The following is a 15,577-nucleotide window of genomic DNA, read 5'->3' as shown; positions in this document are numbered from 1 at the left end:
ACTTGGCCTGTATGTACAGGTCTTACACTTGATAGAGACTGTTATAATTCATTTATTACGTGTTGCCAAAAATAATTTACCATGATGCTATGGAACACTGTGGTCAAGATTGACCTTGGATTTATCATCTTCTTGCCTCCACATCTCCAGTGCTGGGCTAACAAGCTTGCAACACCATGCCTGGTATATACAGTGCTATGGATTGAACCAGGGATTTGTACATGCTAAGCAAGCACTTGTTCAACAGACCTACACCCCACCCAACATTTCAATCAGTAAAAGGAGACACAATATAGACACTCTACCTTTCTATTAAAACGGCATTAACAGTCAGTGTACACAATCTGTGATATACTTTGATGGAGTGAGAAAAAATTAAATTGTAATAAATTCACTCTTAAGTATTTACTGAACTTTCTAATTTGAATAACTATAGTTTTGGGGAAATTAAATGTCCATTCATAAGAAGATATTATTTACTATAGGCAAGGAAACTTAAGCACAGACTAGAGAGATGACTTAAGTGGTCAAGGCACTTGCCTGTGAAGCCTAGGGTCTCATGTTCAACTCTCCAAGTGCCATGTCAGCCAGAAGCACAATGGCACAAGCATTCAAGGTCTCACATGCACACAAGGGGGCACATTGTGTCTGAAGTTTGATTTCAGTGGCTGGAGGTCCTGCCATATCAATTCTCTTTCTCCTTCTCTCTGTCTCTCTCTCTCTCTATCTCACTCATAACAACAAACAAACAAAAAAAAAATGAGTACAACATGTGGTATATGGAACTGAAAAATATAAATGTTGGAATAGTAAATGATTAAGTAAATGAATGCAACAGAAGAGGGAGGGAGGGCAGGAAGGAAAGAGAGAGGTGAACACCAAATACTATGGGAGTTTTGTATACAGTTTTGATGGGAGAAATAGCGGTGGTGGGGGAAAGCAAAATTCAGTAACATACAACCAATATAATCACAGGGTACAAGCCTGCCAACATATGTATAATACACTAAAGTCTTGAAAATACTATTACTAATGGATGTTGTTTATTTGCATATGATGTTGGCTTTTTGAGATGAGATAGGGTATCACTCTGTAGCCTAGGCTAACCTCAAACTCAAGGTGAAGCTCCACCCCAGCCTCTAGAGTTCTGGGATTATAGGCCTGAGATGACCAGTACTATTATTTCTAAGAATAACCTGAGTACTTGAGTATATTAGGATTGCTGCTCTGCATGATACAGAAATATGGAGGACCTGTGAGGTGCCTTGAGTATGCAGTGCAGATCCAAGCCACAGAGAGGAACATCTCCAGAGTAAGTTATGGGAAGAAAGTGGGAATCCAGGGCTTAAGGAATAAGAAGTAGGGAATTTCTCAGACTATAAGGTTCTAGGGTAGCAAACCCTTCTACCAGAGTACCAATTAGTATATATTTCAGGCTTTTTGGGCCTTGTGGTCTCTGTTGCAAGTGCTTGCCCCTGATATTGTAGCCACAGGGAACAGGTTTACATGAATTACTATGGGTTTGGCATTAGAACAGTTATGACTTAGATTGTAAGCTGGATTCTTCAAACAGCTATTTTTAATTCAGTGACTCATAACCTTCAGTTATGTCATACTGTGGTACCCATTCATTTCAACAAAATTCTGACCAACATTTACCACACAAGGGCTGGTAATAAGTCTACATGGGAGATGCGAAATGATGAGTTAAGAGATAGTAATAGCCCAGTGGGGGAGCACAGAAAGAAGAGTCACAGGAGAAAAAGTAAATCAGTAAAAGGAGAAGGTCACAGAAGAATTCAGTAAAATTCAAGGAAAAGGCAACGTGAGTCACTAAGGACCCTTAGGAAATCCCACACTAGAGCATGTCAGGGTGTACCTAGACAGCAGATGCTCCCCAAAGGTTAATAGTTCATATGATAATCATACAGGTATGCTTGAAAAAAATATCACTTCAGTATGGTACTGTCACTATGCAGAATTATGGAAATAGCCATAATCTAGGAGGCAAAGCTCATGGTATAATTTCTTTTTATTATTTATTTATTTGAGAGAGAAAGAGAGAGAAAGGCAGATTAGACAGATACAGAGAGAGAATGGGCACAAGGCCTGCAGCCACTGCAAAGGAACTCCAGATGCATGTACCACCTTGTGCATCGGGCTTACATGGGTCTTGGGGAATCAAACCAGGGTCCTTTGGTTTTTCAGGTGAATACTTTAACCACTAAGCCATCTCTCCAGCCCTCATGGTGTAGTTACTCACTTCTTTGTGTGAGAGACCATTCAAATAAAATATTCTGTTCATATTCTATTTACAATACTGCCTTCCAAACACAAGTAGTCATGGCATGGTATTCATGACCTCACAGTGACTGACACTACCAACATAAAACCTAATTAATAAGGAGGTGAAAAATTGACATCAAAATAGAAGAGAAACTAGTTGGAAAGAAGGGATTCAGTAGAGGGAGTAGGGAGGGGGAAAAAGCTAGTGGGAGGGGATTATGATCATGGTGTATTATCTACATGTATGGAGGTTGTTAGTAAAAAGTTTAAAATTCTGATTCCAGTTTCAAAATATGAGTTGCTGCAAGCATTTTGAACTCAGAATGTGCACAGGTACCTGCTGTTTTCCTCTGGTGTGAGCAGAGCTTGAGGGTGAACACAGTTGTCTTCCTGAGGATGTAAATGGATATTTACCTCTTTAGACTTTTCATCAGTATTGCTAATTAACAGGGGGAATAAAATGGGAAACTGTATTAATCATATGCTTTCCTTTTGAAAGAAATTAGTAACTTTTAGCTTGAGATTTGGGAATATTTAGCTTCAACTTCCAGGTATCTGCACAGGATATCACAAAGGAAAAACATGGCCAGATTTCCTCTTTCAATACTAAGTTAAAAACTCAGATTAGAAAGAATTACTAAAACTATCTTCTGGAGCCAGGTGTGGTGGCGCATGCCTTTAATCCCAGCACTAGGGAGGCAGAGGTAGGAGGATAGACATGAGTTCAAGGCTACCCTGAGACTACAGAGTGAATTCCAGGTCAGTATGAGCTAGAGTGAGACCCTACCTTGAAAAGAGAATAAAACAAAACAAAAAATCTTCTGACAAGTATCCATTCCTTAAATATATTTTAATGTCTCTTAATTACTAGTTCTTATGAGTGCACCTAAGAAATTACAGTAAATGAAGAAATTTTGATTAGTTTGCAGGTCTTGACAAATTCACATAAAATGGCTTTGCAAGACAACCCCTCACCAATAACCCTGTACCCCATGGTAATAGTAATGTTGGGGAGTTCTATTTTATACTGAGGTAATACCCACCAATAGGAAAACAGCAGCCATGAAGGAACAATACTCACCCTTATCCTTGACTCCATAGCTATATGTTCAACCAACCACAGGTCAAAACCATTAAAGTAATTGTTACTCTAATGTACAGGTTTTTTTCTTGTTTTTTTTTTTAAACAATATAGCTGTTTAAATAGCATTTGCATTGTATTTTAGTATCATAAGTACTATAGAGGTGCTTGAGGCATATAGGAGGAGGTTGTACATAGGTTTAAGCAATGTTACCCTATTTTAGATAGGAATTTAAGCATCAAGATTTTGGTGTCTATGAGAACCAAGGCCTTTGAATTTTGAGGGATGACTATACATAAGAACTTAAAATAAATGAAAACAATTACTTTAATATTGGTAGCAATCATGCAAATAATAGCTAACATTTTATGACCCATTATAAGCAAAGTAGGAACTATTATTCCATTTCACAGGCAAGGATGGTGAAACTAAGGAAGGGTCAAGGTCTTACAGGTAGTAACTGTGAGCTCAGGACTCTGCTGCAAAGCCCATGCTCCCATCTGGAATGCCACCCTGGTCTTTTGGAGGTTACTTAGCAAGCACTTCATGTGGCAAAAATGAGATAACAAATATTACATACCAGCACCTGCAGATTATGTGTGCGTTGGCATTAGGTACTTAAGAATGGAAATAGAATGAGCTCACCACTGACCTCCTCACCACTTGGCTCCGCTTTGTCATTTCATGGGATCAAATTCCAGCAGCTTTTGAGATCAGAGGAAAACCATGAGTCAGGAGCCAGTTCCTTAGTATGAGGAAGGTCAGTGTGAGATCAGGATAAGGAAGTATATAGAGGGTGGTAATCACAGCGGTGAGGTGAACCATATTACAAAGGGTTTCAGGATCACAAGTGGCATAGAGATAAGAGAATGTGGCCTTAATAAGTACTTACTGAGGGAATAGCCTTCTGATTAGTCACTGGTGGTGGTGGTAATGTTAACACAGAAAAATGCATTATAAAGGATGTCTCTAAGAGCTTTTTTATTCCAAATATCACACTACAGAAGATGTTAATGTTTTATCTAACTGGACAAGAATATTTGTATAGCCACAGGCAAGGTTAGAGACAGCAGCAAAAGGCCAAGGTCAATAGCTATGAATGGAGAAGTGTGAACTATTATTCCTTGGTGATCAGTGAATGACTTAATATATATCACTAATCTTTGCCATAAGAAATATACAGAGAAAATATCAAAATGTGTAGTTACCAGCTATATACAACTCAGAATAGACCCTTGGAGAAGCTGAGACAAATCTAGGGAAGTTCAAGTATGGAGGAATATTGGAAGAGAAAAGAAATAAATTAGTTTTGTTATATATTGTTCTAAACTGAGCATGGTGACGGTACATGCATTTAATCCCAGCAGGCTGAAGTAAGAGGATCCTATGAGTTTGAGGCTAGCCTGGGGGCTGCAAAGTGAGTTCTAGGTCAACCTGGGCTAGAGTAAGCCCCTACCTCAAAAAAAAAAAATAAACCAACCAACCAACAAAACAATTTTGTGTACATACAGTTCTAGATAATGGACTTAGTGATACAGAATCAGATCCAGAATAGCATGAGGGTGCTAAGGTGTCACATCGGATGATTTAAATCAAAGTCCTAATTCCTAACAACTTCATACTAGTATGACTTGAAGTGAGCCATTGATACCTCTGTACTTTGAAGAATTCTGTGTTTTGAGACAACATCATTGTTGGGTCATTTGGCTACAGGATGCTTTGAGGAATGAAGAAGACAATAAATGTTCAAGCATTTTGTAAAATCATGTTCAGTATGGCTATTCTGTTATTCTGGAATAAGAAATAAGTCATTAAGATGGCTTAATACAAAAGTAATAAAATAATCACCTTGTATGGATATGGTGTTCCTTGCTCACAAGCAGCCAAGAGATGGGGAAGAAGGGGTAGCACAAAGCAGGAGGTAATGTTAATAGATAACAGAGTGTGGGAAACACCAGTGCTGAGGAAAGGGATAGAAATATACAAAGTGGATAGATTTTCATGTATCTTGGAAAGCTGGGGATTAAGAAGGCATGAGGGAATCATCAGTAATGGGATAGAATTAGACATCTAAATGGCAAGTTTTATGTGGTATAATGTTTGCCATCCCCCAAAATTTACATCTGAAATCCTAACTGCCAATGTGTCATCATTAGGAGGTGGGACTTTTGAGAAGTAATTAGCTCATTAGAGTGAAGCCCTTGTAGTTAGCATTAGTACCCTTAGAAGAGACCTCAGAGAGTTTTCTCACCTCCTTATGGTTATGCACGGACACAGAAAAAATATCACTGCATATTAATGGAGAAGTGGGTTCTCACCAGACACCACACTTGCTCTCCAGCCTTAGACTGTGAGATTTCAGTGTTTTTTAAGCAACTAACTTTGTAGTATTTCTGTTGTGTCTGCATACAGACTAACCAATGACTATCTATGAAATCTGGACTAAGTTTAGGTTCCTTTGGTAACACTCTTAGTGATGGCTAGCATACTTAACTCATTAAGTAAGTCTTTATTGAGCATGCCAGGGACACTTCAGGCATGTTAGACATAGATAAGTAAAAGTCTGATCTCATAAAGCTCTCATTCTAGTAGAAGGAGAGAGACACTAAGATACTGAAGAAGAGAACAGTATGAGACAGATGGGGAATATAAAGATGAGGGAAGTGCAAGCTCTAAAAGTGTAGACTAGGAAAGTATCACAAGAACATCTCAAAGAAGGAATGTTTCCTCTCTTTTTCTCTCATTGGGGATGGGAACTTCAAGCATAATAGGCAAGTAGTCTACCAATGAGTTACATTTCCAGCCCTCTTTACTTTTTGAGACAGTGTCACTAGGTTTCTGAGATTGCTCAGTGGTTATGGTGCTTGTTTGTAAAGCCTAAAAGCCTGGGTTCAATTCCCTAGTTCCCATGTAGAGCTAGATGCACAAAGTAGCACATGTGTTTGGAGTTCATTTGCAGTGGCAAAAAGCCCTGGCTTCTCCATTCTCTCTTTCCTTGCAAAGAAACAAATACAAGTATTAAAAAATAATATAGACCAGATGAGTTTCCCTTTTGTATGGAAAATGGACAAAGAATGTTTATATGTCACAAAATAGAAATGTCAGGAATAATAAGGGTTTAATTTAAACCTAAACCTCTACTAATTTTTTATTGTATCATGAGATCCTAGGACCTTATCTAGATTGTTTGAGAGGTCTACTTTGACAAGATACTTAAAAAAAAAAACTTATTGATAAAAAAACCTAAAGTGTGTTGGCATCTTTATGAAATATGGAAACAGTAGTTCCTATAAAAACTCCCAGGAAGATATGTTTGTTTAGAATGTTTGGTGAGGAAAGCTGCCCACAGATTTATGTTCTCTTGGTGTAGAATTCCCTTTTAGCCTTACAGCACTGACCTCACTGACTTGGACTTCATTAATGCTGCTCTAATTAAATCAACCAGTATGAAACCTGTGTATGATTTCTTCCTGATCAAAAATGTTTTGTTACTTTAATCTTAAGCTTTGCCAGGTCTTTTCATTTTTATTTTTTGCCAGTCTAAGACAGAAATCATTGGTATTTGTATTTTTGTTTTTAGTGCTAGGCTTTGTGCATGCTAGAAAAATGTTCTACTATTGAATAGTGCCCAGACTAGGTCTGATACTTTCATACTGGCAGCGTATTATATGTGTGATAACAGAATGCATGATCCAACTTCTGGTACTATAATCAGTCTTTCTAAAGGTTAGCCTCTGCCAGGTCTCAACAAAACTAGGGTATCAGCAGCATCGTTAATACCCTTTGAGAAACCCCTTCTATTTTCTCTTTCATCAATTTCTTCTTAAAATGATGGCTTTAGGGCTGGAGGAATGGCTTCAAGGTTAAGGTGTTTGTCTGCAAATCCAATGGAACCAGGTTCAATTCCATAGGACCCAAGTTAAGCCAGAGGCACAGGAGGGTACTCTCATCTGGAGTTGGTTTGCAGTGGCTGGAGGCCCTGGCATGCCCATTCTCTTTCTCTCTCTCTCTCTCTCTCCCCCCTCCCTCTTTCTCTGTCAAATAAATAAATAAATAAATAATTTTTAAAATGATGGTTTTAAAAGTACTCTTTTAGCATGTGTATTTCCTGTAGTATAAACACACTCTTTTGTGTTTCAATAGCATTTCTCATGAGTATTAACAATCTATCTATACAGGAGTGTGTTCTACTATTTTCCTTTACTTCCCTTTGCCTTGAAAGAAGAGGAAAATAAAATTTGCAGGTTCTCTGTCTCTTTTTCTTAAATTATTCTGTAGCATAGGAAAACTTCAAACACACAATGATCCTCCTGGCTCAGCCTCCCAATTACTGGGATTATAGGTATAAGCTCCCAATTCCTGCTACAGTTCTTAGAAGAAAGTACTTATACTTACTCTCTGTTTTTCTTTAAAATTATCCAACAGGAAACAATGATTGGCAGAATCAAGAGGATTGTCCCAAAACAAATTCCTAAATAGCAAAACAAATAAATGACTGAAAAATATAATCCTGTGGTTTTAAACTTTGTTCTAATGCCTAGTTCTACTATAAGTCACCAGTGATTCTTTTACATGTTACTCTACCCTGGGCTCCACTCCACTCATGGCTTAATGTAGAAAATGAGTCCTTCTATTGCAGGATTACAGTTATAGGGTGAGCAGAGAGTTCTATAAGCTTTAGTCCTGGCCACCCTTCACAATATCAAGGTAGCTAGGCTTAGCACCACCAGCCTGCCTGTATCTCTCATGGAAGGCATGAGACTGGATGTTCTATGTGCAAAAGCTTTGTCATGAACCTGTTCTATAAAGAGACACAGCAATGTATTCTGGTCCTCTGGCTTTCACTTAGTGACTATGCAGAGGCAAGTCCTAGTAAACAGGTGACTTTCCAGGACCATTAAAACAAATAATTGTTGACATTGAAGAATGATTTGTTTTTACTCATAATGGTTCAAAGCCAGTATAAAAATCATTTTTGATGAGGAACACTGCATATGAGGAAGCCAGTCTCATCTCACCCTAAACTTTTATTCATGTTAAGTGAATTTATAAGGTATTTTGATGTAATTTTACATTTGTTCCTAAGTAGATACTTATGTTCAAAGATACTAGAATTTCAGAAAATCCTACATAAGACTTACCAGCTATAAGACCACCATGCGAGCCTAAAAAAGAGACAAAACCACAGAAACGTCACTCTGGCACATGGCATAGTTTGAGAACTTTTGTATAAAACAGTCCATCCTGATTTAAATTCAGGCATTACATTTTTTCTAGTATAAAAGCCTTGGGTTTCACCCATATCTCATTTCATCTTGTTCGCTCAGTAAAGACATTTTTCTCATTTTATTTTTCAGACAGGGTCTCATGCAACCCAAGGTGACCTCAAACTTGCTATGTAGTTGTGTATGACTTTGAACCCTGCTGGGGATCTAACCCAGGGCTTTGTGGGTGCTAGGCTAACACACTACCTATTGAGCTATATTCCCAGTGATTTTTTTCCTTTTAAATTAATATTTTATCAAAAACAATAGTATTTCATCAGAAAAGTATCAGGCAGGACAAAAAAATCACTCATAATTCTAATACTCAAAAATGTTTTAGCATATTCCCATAAGGTACATTTTCCTAGGTATGTAAGTGTCCCGGGATTGCTTGCTAGGTATGCAACAGCAGTAAAGGGAACCAACACAGACATCCCAGTGAGGCACTACAAGTGGTCAACCACCACTTCTGGCATATTTAAACTGCCTCTACTTTTTGTCTTGAGCCTGTTAATAAAATTCATATTTTTCACATTTTCATGTTTCATATTATTTCACTAAGTATGTGATTCTCTTATACATAATTTTTTCAGGGATTTTTCTCTCAATCTGCAATAGTACTTTCAACATATGAGGACATCAGTTATACTACATCCTTGCTTGTTAAGGGGTGTTCACCTAAAGCCCTTTGTATTGATTCAGTGGAGGGAAAGTTCATTATTTTCATTGTTTCTTTGATTCTAACGAGGTTAAACATTTTCCGTACATTTAAGTGCTAGAGTTTTTTTAAAAAAAAGTACACCTTTTCTCCAAATCTTGTATTCTAAGAGTTTTTTTTTTTCTTTTTTCTTTTTTGTAACATTTCTCATTCCTGTTCCAGAGCCTTGTCATGTGGTGCTGTGCAAATGGCAGAAACCTTTCTTATCTTGGAACCAGCTTTGGGGGTGTTGTATGACAAAATTCCTCCACATTGAAAACAGTGAACAACTATTGCCAGCTTTATTAAAAGCAGCTGGGACAACTCAAAAGCCGAGGGTGTGAGGAGGGTTATCAGATGCCCACCTGAGATCTCAGGAGCTCCTTATGCTAGCTGCATGCAGTGACCCACAGATATCAAGACCATAGAGGGAAGATAGTATAGACAGGGTAAAAGATCAAGGGACAATGAGCTCCATTGAAGTGGCTATTTTGGAGTCTCCATGCTCTGTCTGTAAGTCCTCATCCCAAGACTCAGGAAAAGATCCCTGAGGTGTGATCTCTCCATAGGGAGCTCCACTGAAATGGCTTCTTTGGAGTTTTCATGATCTGTAAGTAAGGCCTCACCTCCCAACTGAAGGAGGATCATCTGTGAAGGTAATTCCAATATAATGAGCCTTACTGAAATGCTGATTTGGGTTGTCCACATTCCATAAGTAACCCTTATCCTGAGACTGAGGGGAGGGCAACTGTGGGGGTAAAACCCAGTAAAGTGCTATTCTGGGGTCTTCATAATGGTGGACAGGGACAAGGTGCTCCTTGAAGCTGCCATGCAGACGTTATCATTTAGGATTGGATGATATGTGTCAGTAGTATGAGCTGGTCTGGCTGGTCATGGGTCCCCGTGCTCTAAGTAAGCCCTCACCCTATGGCTGAGAAAAGAACATCTGAAGAATAATCTTGATACAGAGTGCCACATGAAGTGGCTGCCATGGGAGCTCCATTCTTGAAAACCCCTCTGTGCTTGGTAAGGAACTCTGATAAATTCACTGGTTCACCAAACTGGCATTGTTGCAATTATACTTTGGTCTGCCACCTGAGCTTTGTCTGGGCTGAAGACATGTTTGAATCTCCCCAGGGGAAAGTTTCCCATGATAGGGGGACCAGAGAGATGGTGCAGAAGTTAAAAGTGCTTGCCTGCAAAGCCTACTGGCTAGGGTTTAACCCCCTAATCTCCTACATAAAGCCAGACAGGCATTCATTTGCAGTGGCAAGAGACCCTAGCACACCTATAGAAAAACACACACATATACACCCACACACACAAATAATGTTTTTAATGAAATAAATGGCAAGAGAACACATTTGAACTAAGAAGCTACAGAAAGCTAGGTAAGTTGGGCTTTATTTGTTTTCTTTTAACTGAAACTGCAACCAGTACAGAGGTGCTCTAACATTTATTCCAAAGCATCTGAAGCTTTTTTTGTTTGGTTTGGTTTTGGTTTTGGTTTTTGATATAGGGTTTCTCTCTAGACCAGTCTGATCTGGAGTTCACTATGTAGCCTCAGGCTGGCCTTGAACTCAACAGCAATGCTCAGGCCTCTACCTTCAGAGTGATGGGATTAAAGGCAAGCACCACCATGACCAGGTAAGCATCTAAAGTTTTTAAGCTTTATCCAAATTCATTCAGGAGAATCTCTACCCAAAGACAAGGCTTTGTAAAGCCACCTTTTCCTCTCATCCACTTGACTCATACCTTGCCAACACAGGACTCCAACAACTTCCTTGATAACTTAATTGGACTTTCATCTTATTCAATTTTTTTAAAATTTTATTTATTTACTTGCAAGCAGAAAGAGAGAAAGAGAATGGGCATGTCAGACCTTCTGCAAATAAACTCCAGGTGCATAAAGCACTTTGTGCATCTGGCTTTACATGGGTACTGGGGTCATCAGGTATTGCAAGCAAGTGCCTTTAACTACTGAGCAATTTCTCCAGCCCAGGACTCATGCTTTTGAAAAGAGAAGCTGGATTCCAGAAAAGCAGCTGCTCCAATGAATAGGAACTTGGGGTTCAGGAAGGTTGCTGCGCACTTTAGGATATTTATTTTAGATACATTTTAAATTTTATTTATTTATTTATTTGAGAGAGAGAAACAGAAAAAGAATGAGAGAGGCACAGAGAGAGAGTATATGGGCATGCCAGGACCTCCTGCCACTGCAAACAAACTCCAGATACATGTGCCACTTTGTATATCTGGCTTTATGTGGGTACAAAGGAATAAAACCTGGGCCATCAGGCTTGCAAGCAAGTGCTTTTTAAAAAATTACTTATTTATTTGAGAGAAAGAGAAAGAGAGAATGGTGCACTAGGGCCTTTAGCCACTGTAAACAAACTCCAGACACATGTGCCACCTTGTGCATCTGGCTTACGTGGCTGCTGGGGGATTGAAACTAGGTCCTTTGGCTTCACAGGTAAATGCCTTAACTGCTACGCCATCTCAACAGCCAGCAAGTTCTTTTAAATGCTGAGCCATGTCTCTAGTCCCATATATGGATATTTTAAAGTATTAAATAGTGCACTTGGAGCAACTTCTCTGAATTTTCACATCTTTTACGGAGGTGAACTGACTTGTCTTACATGCAACACTATGCTTATATGAGCTGAGAGATAGCAGTTTGTGTGAGTTGTATGCATTAACTCTGGCCTCAGGGGAACTTAGAAGTACCACTTAGAATGTGGCTGTGAGGGGGGGCTAGACAGATGGCTTAGCAGTTAAAGGCACTTGCTTCCAAATCCTGATGGCCCTGGTCCAATTTCCTAGTACCCTAATAAAGCCAGATGCTATCTCAAGTTCGTTTGCAGTGGCAGGAGCCTCTGGCATGCCCATACTCTCTCTGTCTCCTTCTGTCTGTCAAATAAATCAATAAAATATTTATATAAAATGTGACTGTGATTTGACATAACTGGTCATTGAAGTAGGGATGTGATAGACCAGAGAACTCCAGGATACCCATTCTCTGATACTAGTATTTGGTGTTATACTTCTTACTTGAATTGCTCTCAGAAATTTCAAGCCTGAATTACCCCTGAGATTTACTTCCCAGCTTCCTTTCTAAAACAACCTAGGGAGCTGGGCATGGTGGCGCACGCCTTTTATCCCAGCATTTGGGAGGCAGAGGTAGGAGGATTGCCTTGAGTTCAAGGCCACCCTGAGACTACATAGTGATATCCAGGTCAGCCTGGGCTAGAGTAAAACCCTACCTTGGGGGGCGGGGGGGGGGGGAAAGGCCTAAGTCTGGGATGTTGGGCAATCTATACTAAGCCTTAGGGACAAATAATGTTCATGCTTTGTTTTTCACCATTGGCCTCATCGTTCTTTGTCTCTTCTCCCTAAAAGTGGTAATATTTTAAAGTTCTAGACTAAGATGGTACGGAGACAGAAGAGTACTAAAAAGGTTATGAACCTGGTCAAAAACCTGTAGCTTGTATGCAAGAAAAAAAATGGAGTTTTCTTTCTTATGCAATTAATTATTTAGGACATTTGCCCATTTTTAAAACAAATATTTTATTTGTTTATTTAATTTATTTGAGAAGGAAAATGAGGACAGAAAGAGGCAGATATATATAGAGAATGGCCACACCAGTGCATCTAGTCCCTGCAAATGAACTCCATATGCAGGCGCCACTTTGTGCATCTGGCTTTACAATGGTACTGGGGAATTGAACTTGACTTTGCAGGCAATTGTCTTAACTGTTAAGCTATCTGTCCAGCCTCTATTTTTCTTTCCTTTTTCTTTTTCTTTTTCTTTTTTCTTTTTTTTTTTTTTGAGGTAGGGTCTCATTCTAGCCCAGGCTGACCTGGAACTCTCTCTCTCTAGTCTCAGGCTGGCTTCAAACTCACAGTAATCCTCCTCCTACCTCTTCCTCCTGAGTGCTGGAATTAAAAGCTTGTGTCACCATGCCCATCCCACTTATTCATTCATTGTTAAAGTACACAGTCTCTCTAGATAGGTAAAATGACTGGTTGGACCCAGGATATTATATTTTGGTTATTTGGGCAAGTTATCTAAGTTCTTGCTTTAATTTCTATAAATGAGTAAAATGAGTATTATAAGAATATGACCTCATAGGTTGTATTAAAATAAAATCAATCATTATTGGTCTGCCAATCTATCATTTATCATTTACCAATCACTTGTTATCTGTATCTATCTGTCTATAATATATCTTATTATATATCACATATCTATATCAATTAATCTCTCATCTATTTTCTATCATTACAAACTTTTGAACAGCAATCTAAAGGCTCAATATACATTAGCTTTTATTATTACTATTACATATAACTTTAACTTTTTACCATACCTTGTATTTAAGATAAAATGGTTCTATTGGGTGTTGTGGCATATACCTTTAATTTCAGCACTTATGACACCAAGGTAGAAGGATCACTGTGAGTCTGAGGCCAGACTGAGACTACATAGTGAATTTTAGGACAGCCTGCACTAGAGTGAGACCATACTTTAAATAAATAAATAAATAAATGAAAGAAAGAAAGAAAAGAAAAAAAAGGCTCTAAAATTTTTAGTAATACTATTTGATAACTTTTTTCTCCCCATGAATTTATGCTGTCTCCTTTATTACATCTGTAAGATAATATTTTTTTTGTTTTGTTTTGTTTTTCGAGGTAGGGTCTCACTCTGGCTCAGGCTGACCTGGAATTCACTATGTAGTCTCAGGCTGGCCTCGAACTCTCGGGGATCCTCCTACCTCTGCCTCCCGAGTGCTGGGATTAAAGGCGTGCGCCACCACGCCCGGCTTAAGATAATATTTTTATAATAAGTCTTTATTTTATTGATATCAATTCCCCCATGTAGCATATGTTTGTTCTTGTGCTGGGCAAAGTGAGTTAATTATTCTGAATTTACATTTGTTTTGGCACCTGGCATTACTGATTCCCCAGCAACTGAACTTCCAATCTTTTCCAGCCAGATCATCAGAATGCTGAAGGGACTCAGGCAACTTGCCCATGAAATTTTTGCCAAAGAAGTAAGTATAATTTCATATTAAGAAAGTGTTAAGGAAAGTGTCTAGTTTTTGGTTTAGAGACATTATTGACAGTTATTAACATATTGAAAGGTTTAACTATATCAAGTGAATATTGAACAATCTTGGTATAAAACTGGCATTATAAACAAGAGCCTCAGGTAGTAGGGAAGGCAGAGCCTAGTACTAACACTGGCGTAGTCATTATTTACTACTATAAATTTTTGTGTGTGGTGGTTGGGATGAAACCCAGGACCTCGGTCTCTGGTGATTAAGGTTATTTTCCTGCCTTGGTAAGTGGAAGATATTCCTTCCCAAAGATGATTATTCTCCTTTATTTTTCTCCCAATGCTGGAGAGTAGACATAGGGAACCTTTGCACATACTTGGCAAGTGTTCTGCCACTAAGCTATACTCCCAGCCTACCAAAAGAACCCATACTGCTTGCTGCAAATATAATAGTTAGGCCAAGGGCAGAAGAGATGGCTTAGTGGTTTATACACTTACTTGCAAAGCCAAAGAACCCAGGTTCGACTCCCCAGGACCCACACAGGCCAGATGCACAAGGGGCAAACACATCTGGAGTTAGTTTACAGTGGCAGGAGGCCTTGGTATACCCATTCTCTCTCTCTCCCTATTTCTTACTGTCTTAAATAAATAAATAAATAGGCCAAATAACCTGTGATGGTTAACTTTGTGTTAACTTGATCTGTTCAGGAATCCACAGACATTCCTCATAAGTGGGTCTCTAAGGTTGCTTCCAGGAAGGATTAGCTAAAGGAGGAATCCTTCCTCCAGAGTGGGCAGCCCCTCTCAGAGGGGAGGCTCTATCAAAAGAAGCTCTGGGAAGAAAGGTATTCTCCTCCCCTCCTACTTGGCTGCCAGTGTTGCTTGTTGCTTGCTGCATTCCAGTGTGGAAAGACCAGCATGGACTGAAGAGCAGCTTCTCTCCAGGACACCTCCAGGCCTTCAGTGCCAGACTGGGACTGCTGAGTCATCCAGCCTTGTGGACTGAGCAACTACCAGGTTCCTTGACTCTCAGGCCTGTAATATGCTGTTATTGGACTGTCGTAAGCTAACCCAATAAATTCCCTTTTAATACAATTCATCTACCGGTTCTGTTCCTCTAGAGAACTCTAATACATAACCCTTTCTTCAATCACAGTTCCTTGTGTGATTTCACCTTGAAATAATCTAT

At 39.0% G+C, this 15,577-nt stretch overlaps 1 protein-coding gene across 3 annotated transcripts in view; it reads right to left on the bottom strand.

Moving 5' to 3' along the window:
* Cr1l (complement C3b/C4b receptor 1 like) overlaps positions 1-15,577 on the bottom strand; it is an 83,135-nt gene that overhangs the window by 968 nt on the left and 66,590 nt on the right. The window contains exons 10-12 of one of the 3 annotated variants that reach the window (XM_045144798.1): positions 8,510-8,533; positions 7,764-7,839; positions 2,624-2,725 (exon numbers count right to left, since the gene is read on the bottom strand). In XM_045144798.1, the coding sequence (XP_045000733.1) occupies positions 2,624-2,725; positions 7,764-7,839; positions 8,510-8,533 (202 nt within the window). The remainder of the gene's footprint in view (positions 1-2,623; positions 2,726-7,763; positions 7,840-8,509; positions 8,534-15,577) is intronic. The other 2 variants (XM_045144801.1, XM_045144806.1) reach the window with 2 other exon arrangements.

This window comes from Jaculus jaculus, chromosome 1 (genome assembly GCF_020740685.1).
Source record: "Jaculus jaculus isolate mJacJac1 chromosome 1, mJacJac1.mat.Y.cur, whole genome shotgun sequence".
In the NCBI taxonomy this organism is placed as follows: domain Eukaryota; kingdom Metazoa; phylum Chordata; class Mammalia; order Rodentia; family Dipodidae; genus Jaculus; species Jaculus jaculus.
Note: the sequence above shows the minus strand (reverse complement) of the source record. Positions and strands in the feature narration are given on the sequence as shown.